This window comes from Cardiocondyla obscurior, linkage group LG15 (genome assembly GCF_019399895.1).
Source record: "Cardiocondyla obscurior isolate alpha-2009 linkage group LG15, Cobs3.1, whole genome shotgun sequence".
Classification (NCBI taxonomy): Eukaryota; Metazoa; Arthropoda; class Insecta; order Hymenoptera; family Formicidae; genus Cardiocondyla; species Cardiocondyla obscurior.
The window spans coordinates 2,591,073-2,615,808 of record NC_091878.1 but is presented as its reverse complement, the minus strand read 5'-3'; the positions used below and the strand labels follow the sequence as shown (position 1 = coordinate 2,615,808).

At 39.8% G+C, this 24,736-nt stretch overlaps 1 protein-coding gene across 11 annotated transcripts in view; it reads left to right on the top strand.

The window, feature by feature from the left end:
• The window catches only part of LOC139108380 (dystrophin, isoforms A/C/F/G/H), a 344,440-nt gene that overhangs the window by 317,738 nt on the left and 1,966 nt on the right, over positions 1-24,736 (top strand). For 8 of the 11 annotated variants that reach the window (XM_070666608.1, XM_070666601.1, XM_070666600.1 and 5 more), the window contains 10 exons: positions 20,728-20,987; positions 21,364-21,522; positions 21,803-21,939; positions 22,041-22,245; positions 22,330-22,415; positions 22,517-22,844; positions 22,938-23,049; positions 23,143-23,781; positions 23,999-24,113; positions 24,483-24,623. In XM_070666608.1, the coding sequence (XP_070522709.1) occupies positions 20,728-20,987; positions 21,364-21,522; positions 21,803-21,939; positions 22,041-22,245; positions 22,330-22,415; positions 22,517-22,844; positions 22,938-23,049; positions 23,143-23,781; positions 23,999-24,113; positions 24,483-24,623 (2,182 nt within the window). The remainder of the gene's footprint in view (positions 1-20,727; positions 20,988-21,363; positions 21,523-21,802; positions 21,940-22,040; positions 22,246-22,329; positions 22,416-22,516; positions 22,845-22,937; positions 23,050-23,142; positions 23,782-23,998; positions 24,114-24,482; positions 24,624-24,736) is intronic. The other 3 variants (XM_070666602.1, XM_070666606.1, XM_070666607.1) reach the window with 2 other exon arrangements.

Here is a 24,736-nt window from a genome sequence, read left to right as displayed (position 1 = left end):
ACTCGCGGAAGAACGGGTGAAATCTCGCGATGACTCTGCGAAAGGATTTTTCTTGTCGTGTCGATTTCGCAAGTTAATAATTCCCGGGCGATAAATACCGGAAAAAGGAGGGTTCTGGGATTCTCACGGGCAGCCTCGCGCCCAACGCGTGGTTTATCACCCTCGTGATATCCCGTGTGACGATAAGCGACGTGTTCTCGCGCGATGCCCCTTTCCGATCGACGACATCGCCCCGGCGAATGTAAATTGCTAAGATACTGCGTGCTCGCTAAGTGTTACTTATCGGGCATGAACCATGGTAACGAAATGGTGTTTGTAGGAATTCGTGCGAAAGTTATGAACGTGTCATGTACAGCGCTGTGATACGAGGATACGGTTGAGGAAGCACGGAGCCTAAACTGATTAACGCGAGGCGTGTAATATTAATCCCATGATATCACAGCTTGCAAAATAATTTAATAGCTTTCCAGTAAACTGGATATCGCGATATAAATATATATATATTTTTTTACCTTCTCTATCAATTATTTCGCTACAAATATTTAATCTGAAAAAAATAACTCGAGAAAACGACTGCGTCGTTCAAGATAACAAAAGTCACGATAACTGTATAGTATTTCGCGTTTACTAATTAAGCTTCCGCGATTCCCTGGAACGTGAACTATAAACCTTTGTCTCATCTCGCTTGCTTAAAAGCGGGTCCTTATATATCGCGCGAACGACGCGTAGATGTTTTGATTATCAAATCGGGTGCGCAGTTGTTTAATTAATACCGAGAAAAAAAAATTCGAGCGGGTGTCTTCCTCTGTATTCGCAGCGCGAAACGTCAGCTCGACACTCGACACACGGGGATTATGCAGAAAGACAGCTGTGCTAAGGATCTCGGATTTCAAATGGCCTTTCAACTCGCGTTACACGCGGGTTTAAGTAGCCCCGGCGACTAGTCCATACGGGCTCGGACAGAAACGTGCGAGTTGCACGGGTTTGTTCCAACAAGCCCGCGTTTGTACCGTATGTAATTGACCACTGGCTTTATCGGGCACGTCTATCTCAGGGTTTTCGAGTGACCGCGAATTTCGTGAGCTCACCGAAAGGAGGATCAATCTAATTGCGAGCAGTAGAACAAGCGCGCGATCAGCGCGTTAGATTTCTAACTATACATTATATTAATTAAACAGAACATTTGGAGAAAATAAAACAGGCAAATAATTTATGTGCAAACAAACCTTACTTCGTACGTTTTATTTTACTTTTCCCATACTTCTAATCTGTTTTAACTTTTGAGATATATATAATTACGGTATCGCAACACTCGGAGCAGTAAAATGCAAAATAAGATCCTTCTTCGTCGAGTCCTTTTTATGCTTCACAATCTGACGAGGTTGCAAAGCGAAACGCGGATGTTTTTTCAAGCTATCTAGCGCCTCTCTCGGATAGGGGAAAAAAAAAATATACGAACGTAAAACGAGAACACAAGCGATGATTGTCGATCCCGGAGACTTCCGGCCCGAGTGGAGAGAATCAAAGTCGTCCGTGTCTCTTTGACGGCGGCTAACGAACGTTGAACTTAAGGGCGCGCTTGCACAACGATGCCCCAGAAGGAAATCATAATCAAGACGAATATATCACCGTGAAAAATAGACGGTTAAAGTTCTCGACACGTCTGTCTTAGGGCTCGTTACGATAACATTCCGCGTTAAGATCTCGAACACCCGACGGCCTTTTTGTTCGCTGTTTGTCATAACTCCCGTCAGGGCTCATCGTGTATTCCAGGTAGAAAAGCTGAATCGCGCGAAGCTCATTTAATTTAATTCCGGACTGCGCCTTTAACACCGATATAAAGCGCGATAATCGTCACGCTTCTTATTCCGTACGCGTTTAATGAACTTGTTGCCTTATTCGGAATGTGAGTCTTGTACTCCTTTCTTTTTCATTTCATTGCAAATTGTCTGTCCCGTCATTGTAAAGCTCTGTCGAATAATCCGAGTAAAAACTGTAACTCATGTTACCTCTTGTAATTCTTTTTCAAGAACTCTTTTCAACGTTTCATACATTACTTTTATAATGGTTTTTTTTTTCTTTTATTTGGTACAATAATTTTAAAATTATTAATTAGATAATATTTTAATATATTTGTATTTACGTTTTATGTTTCATATTTATAGCATGAAGAAGCATAATGTAATAAAATGTGTATTCTATGCGCGCAACGTTTTTAACCACGTTAATCAAAAGAGGTGACGATGTCAAAGAGATTAAAGGAGCTCATATTAATGAATAATAAACGACAAATTGGAACGCGTGTTAAAAATAATCTGCTCTGATCTCGATTAAAAAAAAAAAAAAAAATAAAATAAAGCCCCTGATTTTCGCGAACAAAAATTTCTTCTTTCAAGCGTTGATAGAACGGTCGGAAAATACAGGTGGAAATAATCGCGGAGCGGCATTAAAAATATGAGAAAAATGCGGATATTCTGGATACCGGCCAAAAACAGTTAATTATAGCTCTCGCGCACTCAATTACCGCTACATCATCGTCGCTTAGCAGTGATACCTCTAAACGCGAGCGGTATCAACGTAGAAAATTTCACCGCTCGATTTGGACCACTCGTGGATCCTTCGCTCTCTCATTCGTCATGTTCGCTGAAGAGCCGGGATGAAACGAGAAAACGAACGGCACAGCTAAAGTACCTACGATAGTTGAAAACGTTTTCTCTCTAGACAGACTGGATGCTTCTCCACCCCAAACACTCGTGGAGTTTACGATCGTCTCTTACCGTTTTTCTCGAGTGCTCGATTAATCTATTACTGGGAGGAACATTCTATCTGATATCGGAACGACAAACAGTAATTGGCAACGAGACCTTAATAATACTAAAAAAATAAAATTACAGCGACAAGTACAAATCGAGATAAGCGTGGACTCCGAACATGTTATTGTTAAAAGAAAAAAATTGTTATCGCGGAAATAAATTTTGCGTAAAAAAAAGAATTATAAAAAATTTCACGATTTTATTATAAAATAATAAAAAAATAATCAAACAGTATCCAAGCCTCAACGCGAATCGTCGACAAAAATGCAGTCTCTAAACTTTCTTAATTATTTGCGTAAGCAAACCGCGCTATTGCGTAACAATGTAACGCCCACCGCGTTAAAAACTCGTGTAACTTTGTATGTCGCGGTCGTTTTAACACAATTGTGTACATTACAAACAGGCGGTAATATGAAACCTTGTAACTTGCAAGACAAGCGTTCTTCTTCCATAACGCGCATTTTTATGAGCGAAAGTGCATTGCGTGGCATGTATAAGCGTTCTACAAACGCGCGATCTCGCCTTTTCGACACCTTTGAAGACGCGCGCGTGAAAACGCCGAATATTTTTCGACAATGCCGCGGAAACGCTTTGGAATCTCTTACGCTCGAGCCGCGGAGCGACCGAATTATCATAAATAGGTGCCGAGACGTCGCGGCGTGAATGTAAAATTCATCGGTAGCGCGGTCACGTAATTCCGGGCAACAACGATCTCTCGGTAACGCGAGGAGATACGCTTCAAAGCTGGCACCAAGGTTTCGGAGAACAACCTAGGGGGAGGGGAGATAGGGATTAATTACGGCCCCTTTAATTTCCGTCACGTCGTGGAAAAGGGTGAGGTACGCGCGCGCATCGACGGCGCAAATTTCACTGCTCGATTTGGCTTCGCCGATCCTTCAGCGTCCCATTCATCATACCCGGGCTGAAGGGGACCGAAGGGAACGATGTAACAACGAGGGCAGAGGGTTAGAGAGAGGGGAAAGGTAGAGACGCAAAGCTGTCTTAACTGCTTCCTGCCGGAATTAAAGTCTTTTACGTCAAAACCGTGAAGTTAATTAAAAATAAACTCCGACGACGTAATGACTTAGAGATTCGTTAATGAGTCAACGAGTTACGGTTATTAAGAAAAACAAAATAACCGGCACGTGTAACGTTTTTCGCGCACGCCTTTAATTATCACTAGACTGATTAAAATTACGGTGTTTGAGCTTTTCTTAATGGTATTTTTTTTTTAATATAATTTAATTTAATGCACGAATATATTTTTTCTTTTAAATTGTTCTCTACATTTGAATGCAATCGCGATATGAAAGCACGAGATGCAACAATAAGTCTTATAAATCGAAAAAGGCCATTCAAAAACTGAGGCTTTATTCAGTTGAAGGCGATCCTGCGAGAGGAAAGGTGTTTCGCCTCGTTGTGCCCGAGAGGGGCGGTATATAAGAGAGGCGAGGGGACGAAAGGGGATTTTAATGGGGAAGCGGGGCTGTCTTCAATGGGAAAATTGTACCGGAAGTCTCCGCGCCGTGAAACGGTCCGCCAGCGCGCGCAGGGGTTAAAGGCCCATTAAGTGCGGCGCAATCACGCCCTGCACTACGACGCGTTTTACGAGAGGCCAAGCTCGGAGTGCCGAGGGGCGGCCGAGTCGCGATGCATTAATGCATGTCACGCGTACGCCACCGAGACGCCGAAGATACGCACTCTATCTCGTACGTGCATTTCCGTCTCCCGCGGACGCAACTAGCTTTCGCACAAATGTCCACCAGATATATTGAAATCGGATCGAATTACATCAATTTATTTCGCCAATGTATATTATATAAATTTTGTTTGTGTATAATAGATATTTAGAAAAAAAAAATAAAAAAGTAAAATTATATGAAGAATTTGTATGACGACCGAAAGATTTTAAGGACTGTTAAAAAAAAAATTTCACTATAATCTCTATGTGTCTATGGCTACAGATATATACATAATTTGTACTCGTATGCGAGGTATCTAAGGAATATTGCTACGCGAGGTATTCTTACGAATTTCGTAGACTTGCTTCTGTTTCTCTTTTTTTTTTTTTTCTTTATCGTACAAAATATGCGGCACAGGAATTGGTGACGAAAGGCGCTTTCAATTCTCGTTTTCCGAAACTGAGGCACGCGGAAATCCGAGATTGCGCGAGAAATTTAACCCACGTCCGTGCAGCGTTGTTCTTGTGGTTTCGCTTTTCGGGCTTGCTCGGAATTACAGTTTCGTGTTGCAGCGGTACGATTTACTACGTGGGAAAGTCGCTCAATCTTTGCTGCATCTTTTATACCGGAGACTTTTAATTGGGAATCCGATTTTTCAGAGAATAAGTAACAAAATCGAAATTACGGCAATGTTTTTAATAAAATATCCGCCGCGCGATCGTCCGTCTAAGGCTTTAGCGTTCAAATTTTAATTTGATCTCGAAATAACGTATAAGTATTAGACAAAGATTTTGCAAAATTTTTTTTCCTAGCAGAAATAATTGATTTAAAGTTTCGCTTTGGTAGACATTCCGTTTAATGATCGCATTGAACGGGCACTTTTCGTCCACGTTAGCACTTTAAATTGCATACACGGGAACGTAATGTACGAAAACGCAATAAATGAGGCGCTCCCATCCGATATCGGGACTACTTTATATCGCATTCTGTCGATTTTAATGCACGCGATAGAAAATAAATATATTTATAAAATTTTCTGATTACGTTGTGAATAATAACGAGAAATTTTAAGATAAAAAATGCGGACGACGTTAATACCCTCGGCAATCGCGTTTATCATAATTCAACAATGCATCGTAAGCTTTTTACGAGGAAATAGGTCCATGCCAATCGAGTTTATTTATGCCACGCGCAGACAGAAATCAGTTTATCAGGAAATTAGTTCTCCCAGATCTTGTGTCAAGGATCTTTTTTCATAATTCCCCTCGGTATTTTAGTAACAAGCACATAACGAAACACGTGTGAGTTTAATTTACGTTATAACACGCGCCATTCATTTTCAGTTAGATGTGCTTTCAGGCCGCAAATTTATGCGCACACATTATGCGTAAAGTATGCGTAAATGCATTGCGCGCGATGCGACGAGATGACCAGCGGTCACAAAGTTCCGACAAGCATGCGAAATGCGTTTGCGCGAGATCTTTAATAAAACGCTTTGTAATACCCTTGTCCGCCAATCTTCTTACGCTGCAATTGTGCATTTTTTGCATAATGCCTGCCATTCTTTTACTTATCCTGCTCGGTACAAAAGAATAGTGCCATGTTCATTTCGCGGCGCATCAAGCAAGTTTTACATTTCGCAACATTATATTCATCATTAATAACTTTCTTAAAACTTGATGTGATATAAATTTTAAAAATGTGAAAAAAAAAATTCCCTTTTTTATTAATATCTTATTTCATTTTTCTCTCATCCTAGTTTATCTCTTAAACGTACATACGTTTATTTACTCTCGCGTAGGAAGAACCTTCTGTAAGGCTGCGGAAAATCGAGGCTCCTCTCATTACTTTTGCATAAACATAATTTCTCCGAGATCCGCCAAAGCTCTTAAACACGCGGTCCGCCCTACGTGCTGCAATACTGTTTCGTTTTACAATGTACCGCGATATTTCTGCCCTGTCGGGCCACAACTCGGCAGAAGATGCGTGCACCCGCGCGAGTCCTCGTGACCCGGTTAAGAGCCGAGTTACGACGTGCTCGCGAAACTCATTTGCACCGAATCTTTAATTAAACACGTCGCATAACAACGCGGTCGATTGTTGCGCGGCGCGGTTGCACACAACGTGTAGAACATACTCGCGATTACTGTCTCTTCAATGGAGCGTGCAATATCTTTCAAAGGCATTGAATACGTTTTATCACGCGTCAGTAGTGATTGCTGCGCGTTGTGTCGCGAATAAAGAGACCTTAGACAGTTCCGCGGCAAATAGGTTGGAAATACTACCGTAACGAGGACGAGAGAGATGCCAGACTAAACTGAGATTTCCATGATTAAAGTTTTTACAACTGACTGTCAGTCGTTGTAAAGAAAAATTGCACAATGCAAACGTATTAATGTTTCTATTTGTAATACAATAAAATAATTAAAACGCGTTAAATTTCGTTAAATAAATTAATATATATTATTTTCGAGCATAAGTTTCTTTTTGATGTAAAAGAAAAAAAAAAACGTGAGAAAAAAAAAAGACTATATACTGCGTACTCTTCGATCGGCGATGTCATTGTTTAAATTAAGACGGAACCTTTAACCTTTTGCCTGAAATTAGGTAACTATCGAAGTTTAATTGACTCTAAAGGCGAGATTGTTTAAAGCAGACGCGACTGGAATAACACGCCCGCGCCTACCTCTTGCGCCTTTGAATAATTGAATCTCCTTCTATCTCCTGCCGCGCCGTATATCTGCGAATAGGTTAATTAAGGCTCGTATATATACATTATGCAAAATATTTCTCGTTTCAGCGAGAATTGTTTCGCGTTCGCGCTGTTGAATAAATCTTGTATTACGAAGTATATAAAAGTACACGAAAAATATTCCCTCTCTCGCGACGCGCCGCGAGAGGCGCGTGCACGTATTACTAATACACACAATTAAGATTATAATAAATGCTGACGGAAAGCATTATTTTTAAACACGCGTTAGCCGAGCGCGCGCCGGCTTTACGTTCCACTCGTGAATTATTTCACTTCTTTATTAGCGCGCGATATACGCAAAACATATTTATATTTCGTGATAACGAGAGCAACCGCGTGCGGCATTTTACTTGCAAAATCGCTTTATAAACAGGCACTGTGTTTTAATTATATTTGTAATTAAGTCCCGGACAACCTATATCTCGAATAGCGTACTCTCCCACGCCGGGTGTGGCTCGCGAAAATTCTTTTCCCGATGTTATCCGGAATTTTTCCAACGTCTTTATTTCCTCCGCTCGACCCTTTGAGCATCCTAAGCTCTAACTTCATTTCCGAATGCGGTTCTTACGTCGTCGAACAAGGTGTACGCAAAAAAATGTTTTAGAAGCTCTGTTTATCCCGCAGTGATAACGATCGAAATACCATGATAATTCCTACGCAAATTAAATCTTATTTAAATAGATGCGGCAAAGAGATGTCTGCGTATTTTGAATCATAAACATCACGCACCGCAGCGATACTAATGATGTTCTATTTAGATATCAACGTAATATTAGCATAGCGTTACCCGTGCATGTCCATTATACTGTCAATTAATCGCAATCTGCCATTTCGTAGTCATAATAATACGTTAACTAGCGTGGCAATCACCTATATCTTTTGTCTTCTCTCGCATACGCGCTAGCTGAACTATTATTATACATAACGCGCGTTAATGCACAGTGTATGTTGTACATTAGTGCGTGCATAAACTAAGGCATTATCACCGTGCGCTGTAATCACGTTCGATGCTCTAGCGAAACCGCTGCAATTGTCCAAACCTTTTTACTCCGCGTGTGGATTAAAAAAAAAAAAAAAAAAAACGTCTATAGATCATGTATTATCGCGTGCAAGCCTCTCGCACGTCGATTAACGTTTTAAACTTTGCGTTACGTTTTGCAATAATTATGAAAAAATAATGCGTTGTTCTTGTTGAAACATTTTTGTTGAGACATTTTTCTTAAATTGCTTGTTGAAGATTTTATAACTTTAATTATGCAATCAGAGCAGTCCGCGATGTCAGAACGATCGCGCGAATTCGTTACGATTTTTAATCGGACAGTTTCCCACTAAAGAATTATATGTTACATGTTATCGAAAAGTATAGCAGACGGACACGGCGATGCACTTTGCCAAGTCCTGTTACGTTTAACGTGCAGAACAAATAAAAAAAAAAAAAGGGGTCAGAAAAATGTTACAGAGATAAATCGACCATCTCTCGCGTTTCCGCATCAAGCAGTCCGTCATGCTTATTTATTTAAGAAACCCGCTTTCGCGCAGTTTAAATTATTTTCCCGTTTCCCTACATGTCTCTCCTACGTTTTCGCACAGGGAGGGCGAATAACGCGAATGACTTTCACCCGGGAATAATACATAAGGCGGCGTGAGCGGAGATAGACAATAATCAAAGGTATACATTGATTGCAACAGAATTAAACTCGGTGATGTCTTAATATAGCGCCGTCTGTTGCCCGAGCGGATTCGGTTCGATCCGCCGTCAGGTCTCGCGGTAACGTGACACGGTGCTCGCAAAAGCGCAGACAGCTTACGCAAACCGGCCTGGAGATTAAACGCGTGCTGCCCGCTATTCCGTAATCGTGACAGTGGCGGCGGGCACGTTAACACGAGCGTGATAATGATTGTTACCGTATACAACAACGTGTCTCGTTATAAACCGTGGCAAGTAGAATACAGGGATGGCCAGTCGACTGGCTGCCCCGTTGGCTGGCTGAAGCCACTGATCTTGCAGACAATTGCGCGTAATTAACACCGGAGCGCTCCGCTTGTTGCGGGGACAACCTACGGTGGAACGTATCAGTGTCTCGTGCCCCGGTTCTCTCTCTCGCCCTCGTCTCTTGCGCGCAGATACTATCGCGGAAATTGCTCTTATCGTTTCTCCGTCTGCTAATCCAATTCCTACGTAGCTCGCGAGCTTGCTACTCTACGACTAGACCAGACGTGGGATACAAACGAGATGGACGTTCAACGACAGCACGTCCCGAATTCGGTTTTCACCTACCTGCCCGATATTTTTGCGTTTCATCGATTCGCTGAATTTTAATTTTTTTTCCCCCGCCCAAAACACAGATTTTGTTTTTTTTTTAATTTAATTAAGTTAAATAAATGAATACATCGCGTATCGCAACTATCGTCATTTTTTTGTTTCTTTTTTTTTATACTGCAGTTGCTTATTGAATTTATTTTTTATTTTCGCATTGTTCACGTTTTATTCTACGTTTTAAAAAATCCTGAATTTTAATGTAGCCGCAAAATGCATACGAGTAATATTTCACGTGTATCTCAGTGTACTTTCATTGTCGCGCCGTCTATTGCGGAGTTTATCATTTTCCTTTGACCTAGCCACTGTGTGTAGATACTATCGGGGAAATTGCTCTCACCGTGTCTGCGACAACTAATTCAATTTCCACGCTTCGTACCGCCTATAGTCGGATGTTGCAGACTCCTACGTAACCGTTATGTTATGATTAAATAACTGGCATTCGATAAGATGTTAAGTTAGAATTGAAACAATTAAATAAGAAGCAAACAGATAATCGATTACGTCTTCAGCGATTTGTATTATTAAAATATATCGTAAATATTTTTTTTGTTCTTCGTAATTTTTCGCCATAAGCTTCGAATTTTTTTTTTACACGTTACTATCGTTATAGGCTTGGCAATTTTATTTACGACTCCTAACGAGGTGTCGACTCCTGCTAATTGCATAATTAATTCCTCTAAGTGTAAGGAAAATTGCTACGCTGCAATGCGGATGAAGTACACTGGTAAAGACAAAGGGGCAATATCTATAGAGTTAAACTACAGTGACAATCGCCGTAAGGTAGTCACAAACGAGCTCGGTAGGCTGTACGAGCGCAGACACATCAGCATCCATTATTTGCAACGAGATGCATTGTTACACCACGCCCTACGGCACGGTGCGTAGATACCATCGCGGCGCCGTCGAAATTTCTATTAGCGGTTTCTCCGGCTATTAATCTGATTTCGCGTTGCTCACGGGCGCCGCGCCACGTTCTTACGGCTCGTGCGGATCGAAAAAAACGAGGCTGAGACTGGTAAGACAAGCGGACGTCACGCTGATTTATTCGCGGGGTTATACGACGCGAAATTACGACGTAGCGATATGTCGATACGGTCCGAAAGAATCATCGGACAACGGGCGGACATTACGATGCAAATTAGGGGAGACGCTATTGCCATCGCGTGCTGGATTAGTCCCGTGTATGTCGCATCAACCCTCATGAGGTCCTATCGCTATCAGTTGCCCTGCCATGCGACGTATCAGAGGGTTTCGTGCCCTTTCTCGTGTGCAGATACTATCGCGGAAATTGCTCTTACCGTTTCTCTGGCTGCTAATCCAATTCCCATGCAACGTGAGCTTCCCACCCGTGCCGGTCGTAAGTACTCCTCTCTAACTAAGGCTCAGACGACTGATTTCAGATAAGAAGTTGATGGCCGATTTAGGACAGGAAAGTATGATGAGCTGAAGGCTGTCTCGTAAAATCGCGGATGTGAGGATTTTTACAATCGCGCATAATTTGTTTTTATTTTTTTTCGATAGCCAGCTCGTTGTACTTTAATCTTTTTAATTATATTTATACTAAATTAAATTTCTGATATATGTATAGGCGGAAAATGTTTTTAAAAAGAACGCTATTCAATGAGCAATTGCATACGAAAATTTGAATAATAATTAGTTTATATGTTCTATTTTTTTATATATTTTTTAGTTTGCATTTCCTATCCTCTTAAGAAGCATTAAAAGACGGACATATTTTACATAATTGAATTCATGCGCCGTTCGCTGAAATCGCTTTTCGTCATGCCTATCAATAAAAGTATTTCGCACTCCGCGGGATGCGTCTCTCGTTTTTCAACAAATACTTTTGTCGCCGTGCGAAATATCCTTGCTCATCCGCGCGCGAAATACTGTCGCATCAAAATATATTCCCGTGAAATATATTCCGCGGCAAAAATCTTTCTTCGCGGGAAAATATACTATTACCGTGGAATGTGAAGATTCACGCCATTCCGCAGCTTCGCCGCTTCAAATCCGACGAATTCCCCGGCATAGTTTTATCGTCGGAAGTAGCAACGATGTTGCTATTCAACAAATTTAATAGCGATCTTGTGTCCCGAGATGAAAAGGCTGTTTTATATGGATAAATTATCTTCTTTGCTCGCCTGCGGTGAAACTTTCGCGTACAATACGCGCCAATCATGGATCGGGTCGATATCGCGCGGAGACCTTTCAGCACGGAACATTATCGCCCCGTAGAACAAAATCTTACAGACGGATATTCGAGAGGGATCGGCCTTCTTGAGTTTACCCACATAATAGCGTTCCCGCGCAGGGTATCTAATTTCCGTCGTCACATGCAAGATGCCGTTTCTTTACTTTGTACCCGTAGTCTTTACATTAGGACGATCTTATACGACGTCTCCTATTCGTTTAATCACGCTACCTTCGAAATACACGCGCTTATCTCGCGATTTTCGTCCTCTCATCTTGCTACGTTCTCAACCTTGGAATGTTTAATCCGCTTTAATTAAAGACTGCACGCGACAGTCATTTTATACCACGTTTCGAGACAATTTCGGTTTAGTAACATCAGCAGTGTATCATCTTGTAATTAAAGAGGCAGCAATATGGTAAAGAAGCTTGTAATTTATTGCCGCGGAGAAATGATAATGAAATTTAAATCTGAATTCTTTTGCTCGCGATCTTTAATTAAAAAGAAATTAATTTTTTAAATATATATTTTTATTATATTATATTTTACTTATTAATATTATTTATATATTTTTTTTATTATATTATGTTTTATTATGCTGGAAGAAATCAGGCGCGCACCACGCGCTCGCTATTTTTTAAGAAACCTATATTATAAAGTACGAAAATAAAACCATGCGACTCACCGATCTGCATGAGCTTCAGCGGAGTTGAAGAATTCTGCCGGTGACTGTAACATAAAAAAGAAAATATTATTGTAGACATATCAGTTAATTAATGAAATTAATAAAAAAAAGACTTTTTTTTTTTAATTTATACTTACTTAAAAGTTGCTCCGCCGAGGCAAGATGCCCGTCCCGGGCCTGCTCCTCCTCTCAGATGGGACGTGTTGAGTCATCGTTCCTCGCACTGAACACTCTCGAACGCGCCCGATATATTACTGCCACAAAAAAAAAAAAAAATAATTTTATATTAAACACTTTCGCACGATAGTCTCTCGACACTCCCGTTAAACAATTTTTATATTAAAGAAAGACGTCCGATTACTATGCGAAAATCCCGAAGCGACCGACGAACCGGCGGCGGTTCGTATTTATATAATTTCGGCGTACGACACTTCTCCTTCGAATTTTTATCTAAGCTGAATTCTTGTTTCGCTCAGATAAAAATCCAAAGAAGTGTTGAGCTGTAATAATATCAACGTAAATTCCATACAAACGTATGCAATTTACATTGACATGTGAAATTAGAATTAAAACAAAATATATAATTAATGAAAAATTTTTTTAATTCACCTATATCGTTTTAAAGTTTTATTATTTTAGATTTCCGACGCGGTGTATTAATTTTTTATAATATTAATGATTTATTTTATATTTTGTACTAACATCATTGTGCCGCGAGTAATATAGAATTATTTTCCCACCCGAATTTTTAATAACTAAAATTTACAAAAAGAAAGCATGCCACTCACAGGTACGATGGCGGCGGAGTGTTGGTAAGACGATCTGTAACAAATAAATAAAAAAATTAAATTGTAGAGATCTCAGTTTATTAATTAGAAAAATAAAATTATACGTGCCTTTGATTTTTTCAATTTAATATCACAAAATTAAATTAAAAAATCGGCAAAGATAAAAAAAAATTGATTCTTACCCATGGGTTGCTCCGCCGATGCTCGATGCCTTTCCTAGGCTCTCCTCCTCCTCTCAGTACTAGTCACACTCCAACGGGGACGTCAGGCTGGTGCTCCTTTGACGAAAGCCTTCCTCGTGATTATTATCTGAAACAAAAAAAAATTATTTGGTTAGTAAAAATACGTTAATGGAATTTTCCAGGCTTCGCACTTCTACACCACGAATAAATATCTCTCGAATCTATCGCGAGCACGTCGTTCGAAACCCTTTTACCCTCGAAGCCGATTGTACTTGTCGATGTTTCGTTCACGACAAAGAGACGCAAATTTAATGTACCCACGCATATACGAGATTTCAACTTACTTTGCATCAAAAGGACGTAGTCGCCGGTACGCACAATTAACCCAGAAAGATAATTGACGCCAGACTATGTGCCTCTGGCCCGCCGATGGTGCGTAGATATTTAATACGTACGGAGCACGTGCTGCGTACGTACGTTTCGTTCGACCGCTAGAGAAGGACAGAGCGAGAGTGGGAGTAGTGGGGGAACAGAGCTCGCGCGCGGCACGTACGCCGCTTATTCTCACCTCTCCTCCCTCTCCCCCCGGCTACCTGCCCGTCTCTCTCTCTCTCTCAACGCGTTATAAAATAATTTTATATGCTGAATGTTATTCTATTCTTATCTTTCGGTGTTTTAGAATGCATCAAAATATCGTTTTAAATCGCGTAGACTAGCTTGCACTTCGTTCAAGAGATAGATTTTTCCGGCACATTTATTAAAGCCTATTAATCCCTACGCCACAAGTTCTCTTACGTTTGAAAGGAATGCCTGTTCGTTGTGACATTAAAATTCGCCGCACGCGTGTTCGCATGGCGGTCACGCGCTTTTAAAGTACACTCAAGTTCCTGTTCTGCGAATCAATCAATATAGCGTCATCGATTAAACATCCGTTACATGAGAAACTTATTTCGTCTGACAAAACAAACTATATAACACATTTTCTTATAAAATATTTCCAATTAAAATTGTATTCATACTCGCTAATCTAATCAAATATATAGACAACTTTATAATTTTTAATATTCACGAATTAGCTGTCACTAATCGTTATTAATCTAATAACCATATTTTACACAAGAAAAAAAGATTATTAAATATTGAAAATTGTAGAGAATAATTTTCATTTTCAACATTTCATTTTCTAATAAAAGTGTCAAACGAAAAAAACATACAGCGTCGTTAATAATTAACGAATGCGTTACGCAATGGAATGTAATTTGAAGATTCTGATCACGTTTATCGCAGCCTGCTTGCTCCTGGCAAAAGAGCTGATAGCCGACGTGCGTCAGGGTTACAGGGGAAACTCGAGGTGAAGGTCTAGGGTACGTCGGTTTGCGGGTACGAACACGGACTTATAATAGATGCACATGGCGTATTGCCAAAGGCGAGGCGCCACAATATTGCCGCTTAGTCACCTCGGACCAGACTCCGCTTTGTCCGCCACGCTGTCGCGCGTTTCAACAATGATGCAATAAATATCAGTAACCACCGCGGAAAATCTGAATATTTATAACAGACCGCGGCCGAATGTCGGCGCTTCTCGTTCTCCTCGCTACTCCTTTATCAGAGAATGCGAGGTGATTCAGTTATCTTATCGCGTACCCCTGCGCTAAATGTTAACTTCTATCCTGACTCCGCCTATCTTGTGCACTGAGATTTTCAACATTAAAATTTAAGAACAGAGAATAATACGTCATAAAAATAAAAATTAATTATAATCGAATTATTCAATAAATACAATAACGCAGCAATTTTTAGTAATTATCAGTGATTTATTTTGATCAGAATTAATTTTTAGAAATCTATCGTTCTAGTCCGAGGTTAACTGCAATCTTTATAATTGATTTCGTAAAAAGTATCTAAATATTTTATCTAGATTTTATGATATAATATTTTACAACCTTTATCGTTAACCGGTTATGGTTTTCCTGAATACGTGGCACTTTTACAGAGATCGTTTGCATTGTTAAGATCCTCGCGATAGGCTGGACAAGCATGGAAACTTACACGTTAAACTGTGCTACAAACTGCACATAAGCTGCTTATAAGATTCATCGTATACGGCGTGTTTCAATATCGTACGGCTAAGTCTCTTAGCGTAGTCTGTAACTACCTTGGTCCAACGAAACTTCTGTATATGAGAGTCTATATTACTGTCCTCTCTTCCTGTCTTTTCTTATAATGCTCTTATATCTGAGCTAAAGCAACGTTATATAAACACAAAAAGGAACATGACAAAAATATTAATTTAGATAAAAGTAATTAAAATCTTGTCCGATACCGTTCTTTTAAAAAATCAATTTCTCTCTATTAAAAAATTTCGTCTGAAAATACAATTTATTATTTTTGACGAAGCACAAGCTCGACGTCTAAAGTTCGAATAATGGAAAGCTATTTCTTTATTGAACTCGTTCCTTCGAGGTCGACTATAAAAAGAATTTTTGTCGGAGTATATATAAAACTGAATATACTTCTGTTCGAAAGAAGATAAGTTGGCTGAGTGATAGTTCATTACTCAGTTAATTGGAAGCATTTTAAGATGTTGTAATCTTCCGAACTCCCTGTTTACTTGACTCGTCTTAAATTACATCTTTGTTCGGCGAATAAAAGCATCTTGCGCAGGTAGAATTTCAAGAAACGGCTAAAGCTAAAGCTACGGAGTTATTATCAAAGTCTTGATTGAGTATTTCTTAAAGTCGCTTCTCTCTTTTCACGATTCCCTGCATTCGTTGCTCACGTCATTGTATAAATTTAGCTAATGATTCGTTCAGTACAATTATGAAGAAAAGGTGCGAAAGAGAAGGGCAAAGAAAACGGAGACCTCCTCGCGACGAGTTGCAAGTCAAACAGCTAATTGCCAAATGGGCTCTGAGTTGTGCATACAGTCGAAGAAATATCGGACGGCGCCAGACAATTAGCTTAGTAAATTCCACGAAGAAGTTTCTTCGCCAGGACGCACGATGCGAAGAACTGGCGAGGAAGGACCGAGAGAGCGAGAAAGCGAGGACGACGTCGACCACGGCCGAGTTAACTTTAATTGCCCGCTTGGCCACATAATAAATGACACTGCAGATGCCGCGCCGAGAAATTATTTTGACCTCGGGCAGGCCTGACGATTTCGAGCGCAAGGAACTTGCGAACTCCGCGCTATCGACGAACCCGTCAATTATATGTATAATTAGAATCTAGGTGCGCGTTTCGTCCGTCTATGCGTCACTCCTAACGAAAATCCGGAAGAATATTTTTTTACCGGGACTTATCGCGAAAGTAAAACCGGAAGCTGTAACGAGAATCACCAAGTGACACCTAAGTTATTCAATATTTAGTCCGCGTTACTTTAGCGAAAGCGTCTTCATTGCGAAAGCAAAGTTTTTAAAGAATAAAATTACGACTTTTTACCTTTTCTTCTGTCATCGAATCGAAATTATTTATTACACGCAAGAAATATATAGGCCACTTTAATTCTAAAATTAGAAATAAATTTTTGCGCGAGAGTATCAGTCGCATTCCAGCTTTTTCGACCCGCGTCACCTGCACATCTCATTTTATTTCGCTATCTCTTCGCGGAATTATTATAATTTCGCCTAGGGCAGTCTGTTCCCCCGAACGGTGGAACTAATCGAAATTTAAAAAATGTTATCTCTCACTTTTTGTTAGAACGCGATTGAAGTTAAGTTCCCAGGTTCCATTACGTTTAACATGTTTCGCATATCGCTCAGGCTTATTAAATAACTCTGTCCTTGCGTGTTCATGCGCGCGATCTCATTGTACAATCAAATTACTGTCTTGCTCTCATGTATTTTTTTTTTTTTGCGTAACTAGAACGCGAAGTGCGTGCGGACGAGCGTACGCCGAGATAAATCTGGTTCGCCAACAAGATTGCCCCCGCTTGTTACACCGATTTTTTCACGCTGATCCCCTCGCAGATGCACGCGAGAACGCCGCGCGTTTCAGCGTTCTGAATAATTAATACGTTTCCATTGAACTCAATAATTCCTCATTAGCATGAACGTTATTAGAGATGCTTTATGTTGGACACACAATTCACGTCACGGATGATGCAGTATTCACACCGGCCATTTATCACGTAACGCAAACGCATACACGGATAATTGAATGAAGGCGCGAGAATTGTGGCGTCTGCATTTCAACCCCGGTCAGTAATCGCGGTAATTATTTTTCGTATAAATTACGGCAAGTCGTATAAACTAAATGCGACGATGTAAGATAACGATGCCGTGCAAGCGGGCACCGTATTGTTCACTTGAACATTTTATCTCGCCTGTCGAGTTATTTGCTTTCTTTCATAACGCAATCCGACGCGAAATGGTACAAAATGCCTGCACTCCATTTTCAAATGGATTCACCTCGGATTCCCGCGATTGCACGTTTTATCAATGATAATTTTTTACATTCGCATTATCGTTTTTCCTCTAAATGATGGAGGACAAAGGGCGCGCGACTCAGCTTTTTCCTGCATTTTCACCGGTTCAATCATACCGCTTTCTTTCGTCACGGGTGCAAGTAAGATCCCAACTTTTCTCTTTTCCCCCCCTTTTCTCTTTTTCGCTTTTATTCTCATTTCGCTTTACGTATCGGTCTTTTTCCTTATCCTGATCGCGGGAACAAGAGATGCTTAAAGCACTTTCATAGGGAGACGACTAATTAGAGCGATTTAGCGTTCGTCGTCGGCGTTTATTTGGAATGCAAATGTCATCGCGGGACCGGCCAACCGGCCGTTCCTCTTTCTCCGTTTTTCCGTTCTTTCTTCTCTTTCGTGTCCTATCGCGGACTGATAAATGCCCGGAGAACTTTATCACGAGACCAGTTGCCGCGCCTGGTCTATGAATGAAAATTGAAAAGATCAAAAGAGCACGTTATTTGTACTTGGCAATTGCCTCATATTTCTCTTCGTACGTTTTTTTTATCTTTTGTTCTTTCTTTTTTTTTTATTCTTGACTTAGCTTGGAAAAAGGACAAAATAGAAGAGGAAAGAATTTTTTAAAACGTTTTTCTAAATTTCTCTCAATTAAACTAAATACCGTTTCAATGATAAACCACATACACTAGTCACGAATCAAAAGACAAAATTAAAGTGGCTGTTATTTAATTACTTTTGATCCGATTAAAACAGCGTGCTCCTGAAATTTATACGAAGAGTGTAAACGATAATACGATAAATACATCACGCGCGGCCATAAAATTCTGTCCGTACAATTACCACTTTTTTGTCCGCTCGCAAATAAATGCCCTTACGACGACGTTTTTTCGTCATACAAGAAATATTACTTTTAGCCGTAACTGTCGCGATAAAACAACTTGGACTCTATTTTTTATTAATTTTTTTTCTTATCTTAAAAAAAACTCGTTAGATGGAAACAAATTCATTTTAAAAATTAATTATTACCGGTTTTCCATAATGTAGATTAATCCTCTCATGGCTCACTTTGTGCCACGAGAGTAGTAAGTGTCCGTTTAATTTTTATTATTTTGTTAATTTAAAATTTCTTATGATTACTATAATTTTTCCCCATATAATATATTTTATTAACAAAACGCATTGTAAAAAAAAATGCGACTCACCAGTCTGTACGAGTTTCAGCGGAGTTGAAGTTACTGCCGTTGGCTGTAACAGAAAATAGGAAAATATTAATGTAAAGAAAGATTGATTCTTTAATTAAATAAATAAAAATTAAGTTATAATATATGTTAATAAAATAATAAAACTAATGATTTTATTTAAAAAAAAATTAATTCTTACCTATAAGTTGCTTCGCTGGTGCAAGATGCCTCTCTGAGGCCTTTTCCTCCTCTCAGAGTTTTTAAGTTGTCGGTTTGATCCTTCTTCAACGAAAGTACAATGGTTTTCCTCTGAATCTTTACCTAAAACCAAAAAAAAAAAATTATTTGATCAGTATTCTTACAATATTAATCGAATATGTAATATATTTTAAATTAATGTAAAGATATGTATTTTAAATAATTATACCTGTTCTGAACAAAGTACTCGCTTCATAGATGCTCTATGCATGCAGATCATCCTTCGATAAAGGTGCAATAGTCATTCTTCGCTTACAATGTCCGAGTTGTTGAGTTGATTCTCCTTACGACGATAGTACGTTAGTCGTCCTGCTCCGAGTCTTCATCTAAAACAGAAAAAGAGATTTATCTATTTAGCATTTTTTACCACTACAAGGTCGCATGGATGGATAGAATTATTCGACGTGTTCGTATATGTAAATAACAGTGCGCCCGGTCACGCGCCGACCAGCGCATACTACGCAAAAAAAATATACACCGCCCTCGCTACCCAGCAATTACAAATGTATAGCAAATATTCTATCTAACACTACTCTTAATCTATCACGAATCTATACATGTTCAATACGCGACGGTTCTCTTTCGACGAATCTTCCTTTCACGGAGCTCCGACTGAGCGAACTGAAACGACGAAAAGACGCGAATGTCGTGCACGCGTAAATGAGGATATACTTACTTGATAGGAAAAAGAATTGGTTGTGGATGCATTCCGCGTACAGGGAATTGAGGAAGGAATGTAGTTTCATCCGAATTACGACTTCTGATACGCTGATTATGGCTTGTTCTCTTGATACGTTCGGAGCGTCTCCGCGTACGTGTTGATTGCTCGGCCGTCATAGAAGAATAGAGAGAGAGAGAAGGTGACTGCCGCTTGCGCTCCCCCCTTCCCGCTTGTCCCGCGCGCTACGCACATAAGGCTAATATTTAATACACTATTTTTATCATGCTATCACGAATATATGCTTACTAAATATGAATATATACGCCGTTGTTCTCTTTCGTAAAATCTCAGTTTCATGAAAAGACGCGAATATCGTACACGCATAAATGAGGATATACTTACTTGATAGGAAAAAGAAATGGTTGTGGATGCATTCCGCGTACAGGGAATTGAGGAAGGAACGTAGTTTCATCCGAATTACGACTCCTGATACGCCGATTATGGTTTATTCTCTTGATACGTTCGGAGCGTCTCCGCGTACGTGTTGAATGCTTGACCGCCATAGAAAGATAGAGAAAGAGAGAAGATGACTGCCGCCCGCGCTCTCCCCGCCCTCTCACTTGTCCCGCGCGCTACGCACATAAGGCGAATATTCAATGCACTATTTTTATCATGCTATCACGAATATATGCTTACTGAACATATCCACCGTTGTTCCCTTTCGTAAAATCTCAGTTTCACGAATAATAATCATCTTAATTTACAATGGCTCTTGTTTCTGATTTTAGAAAATATGTGTCTTCCAAAAGTCCCTCGAAGATCTCTCCTCGAGGATGGCTGCGGCCGAGGCGATTCAGAGCGGCTGGCAAAATCCAAACGACGCCAACGAGGCCTCAGAACTGCTCGAACAGCTGCAGAAATTTGGCGAACGGCTGGTACCGATCCAGAGGAACATCGAGGACGCGAACGATCAGGCGAGCGTATTCGCATCCAGCAGCGTCATCGTTTCTCACGCTTTACTGGCGAAACTCGAAGATCTGAACACCAGGTATGAACCAGACGGCCGCGTAAAAAGTTTATTGCGAGACTTTCAATCGAGTTCTAGACAAAGCTCGTGTGTCGGCGATGTTACGAAATTTAATGACGGATTATCAGTCTAATTTCAGACATGTTTCATACACGACGATGTTATACGAACAATAAAAAAAAAAAAAAAAGTTACAGGCATGCTCGCGTGAAATCCTCTTTACAACCATTCAAAGATTCGAAACGCTTTCTTTTCCGCATCACTCTGTAGAAGTCTCTGGCATCGGGGGAATTTAAAATTCGCCCGGCACGCTGCAAGACTTATTTTTACAGTCCGTCTTGCGACGGGCTTTGAATTCAGGCCACAACGACGCTAACTTTTTCGTGTGTTTTCGCAGGTGGAAGGTGCTGCAAGTCGCGGTTGACGAGCGTTACAAGTTGCTAAGCGGATTCGGAAAGGATGGCAGCACTCCGGGTAGTCAGGCTTTCCTCGCGAGCAGCGTAGAACCACCATGGGAGAGAGCCCTCACACCCGCCAAAGTGCCTTACTATATCAAGTAATCGATCTTCCTTGTACCATCCGCACAGTCGCTTCGAATTTCCCAAACCGTACACGCCACGGTTATTTCTGAGGCGATCGAGAGCTTTTATTGACACGCCCGAGTTTTACATTTCTCAAGAAAGCATTCATATTTAATCAAGTATCTAAGTTGAATATTAAAATAATTTCAACAACACACTTGTAGAAGATTATCACGGCATTTTAATTTTATATATGTATATACTTCTTTTTTAGCACGTCCTTAAATGTGTGAACTTAAATTAAATCTTTTACAGCCATCAGTTGGAGACTACGCATTGGGATCATCCGAAAATGATAGAATTGATGTCTTCGCTCGCTGATCTAAACGAAGTTCGCTTTTCCGCTTACCGAACCGCTATGAAACTCCGCACTGTTCAGAAACGACTGTGCCGTAAGTATTGTCCATTTGTGACGTGATTTATTTTTTATTATTGTTGAATAGTTATTTTTATAACAGTTATATATTGTACGTTTTTTGTTTGTCATTTTTAGTGGACATGTTGAGCCTTTCCGCCGCGTTGGAACAGTTTGATTCACACGGACTTCGGGCACAGAATGACAAACTGATCGACATCCCCGATATGATAACAGTACTAACATCGTTATACGATTTGATCTCTACAGACAATCCAACGCAGGTGTCCGTACCACTATGCATTGATTTGGCTATTAATTGGCTGCTCAATGTATATGATAGGTAAATAAAAAAATTTTTTAATTATATTTTAAACAATTATATGTTTTGTATAGTATTTTAATTTTTTTTTATTATAATTTTCAGCCAACGCACCGGTCAAATTAGAGTACTCTCGTTCAAAGTCGGTTTGGTCTTGTTATGCAAAGGACACTTGGAAGAGAAGTATAGATGTGAGGAGACTAAAATATTTTTCTTAATAAATTAGTTAATTGTATTTAAGTAAATTAAAAAATATAAAAAAACGTAATTAATTTTTTAAAATAATTTACAGACTTATTCCGGCTGATTGCGGATCCCAATAGACTGGTAGATCAACGAAAATTAGGACTTTTGTTGCACGATTGCATACAAGTGCCGAGGCAATTAGGCGAAGTCGCCGCGTTTGGAGGTTCGAATATCGAGCCCAGCGTTCGTAGCTGCTTCGAAAAAGCGGGAAAAGATAAGAACGAAATAGAGGCCGTGCACTTTTTGAGCTGGCTACAGCAGGAGCCGCAAAGCATGGTCTGGCTGCCGGTATTACATAGATTATCTGCAGCAGAGACCGCCAAACATCAAGCTAAGTGTAACATATGCAAGGAGTATCCTATTATAGGATTCAGGTAAAACTATATTTTATTGATAAAAAATCAATATATATTATGTACATATTTATTTTGAAAAATATATATTGACGTAAAAATTTTTTATTTTAGATACCGTTGCTTGAAATGTTTCAACTTTGATATGTGTCAGAATTGTTTCTTCTCAGGACGTAAAGCGAAAAATCATAAACTGACACATCCAATGCAAGAATATTGTACAGCGGTAAGAAATTTACTTTTATTTTTTTTTTTTTTATATTAAATATTATATAAGGAATTAATCTTTATAAATATATGAACGATGTGTTTGTTACAGACAACCTCCGGTGAAGACGTGCGCGACTTCACGCGAGCGTTACGCAACAAATTCAAGTCCAAACGATACTTCAAAAAACATCCTAGAGTTGGTTATTTACCTGTGCAAACTGTCCTAGAAGGAGACGCGCTGGAAAGTCCGGCGCCATCGCCTCAACACAGCTCGCTTAGTCAAGATATGCATTCGCGTTTGGAAATGTACGCCTCTCGACTTGCCGAAGTGGAGCTGTCGCGTACAAGAAGTAACTCTACGCCAGACAGCGACGACGAGCATCAGTTGATAGCGCATTATTGTCAGAGTTTGAACGGTGGCGATAATATTAACGTACCAAGAAGTCCAGTCCAAGTCATGGCAGCGATCGATGCCGAACAAAGAGAAGAGCTTGAAGCGATGATACGTGAATTAGAAGAAGAGAATGCGACGTTGCAAGCAGAGTACGAAAGATTACGCTCGAAGCAAACTCCAGGCTCGACGCCAGAAGATGGCCACAGTACTAGACAACCCGATTGCGATATGATTGCGGAAGCTAAGCTGTTGAGGCAGCATAAAGGAAGATTAGAAGCACGCATGCAATTACTCGAGGACCACAATCGTCAATTGGAGGCGCAACTACAGAGACTTAGACAACTTTTAGATGAGGTATGTACATACATATGCTGCGGAGGCGCAGAGCTCCGGCCGCCAAAAACTGAGATCAAGAGAACGCGCCCCATTACTTTTTCCCCCGTCTTCTCGATCTCCTCCTTCGGCGACCAAGAATCACGTTCGCTAGTTTTTAAATATATATATATTCTTATTTTACTAATAATTGAAAAATAAAGAAATTAAATGTGTTAATTTAATTTTTTTTTTTTAGCCAAACGCTTCTTCACCATCGAAGACCGGAACTTTACAAACTCGTAGTGTAACGGCATCACAATTAGCAACTGATTCTCCGGCAAAAATGAATGGCCATTATCATGATTCTCCAGGTATGTCTTTTTAATTTAACAAACAGCTTTAAACTTAATAAAATTTTTAACAATTCTTGGGAAAAATAAACAATATCTCTGACATATATTAAATATCTCAATAAAGAATCACCATTAATGTATTTAATTAATCAGACAGTAACCAACATATACTTTTGTTTCATTTATATGCAATATGCAACTGTATCTAACGCTTTTCTGGTGTTACTAACTGCATTTTAATATAATGTAACTAAATAAATAGGGATTCAATGATTTTAAATACAAATAAAATCGACTACTTTCAAAAATATAATAATTTAAAATATTATAAATCTTTGCTTTATCACATTTGTATATATATATTTATTTAAATGCTATGGAAATTAGATAAGCTTATTGCTATTGGGTATACGGACATAGGTGGAGGAAGCTCAAACGAAGGCAGAGTCAGCAGCTTAGAGAGGCCACCGCCACCACCACATTCTCACAGCGTTACCCACAATGTGGGTAATTTATTGCACATGGCAGGTTCGTTTATGTGAATTAGTTTATGTGAATTTGATCGCGTGTCAATTATGTATGATCAACCTATTACTATGCTCGATCTCCATGATGCACGTGACATTTCTGCTTGACATAAA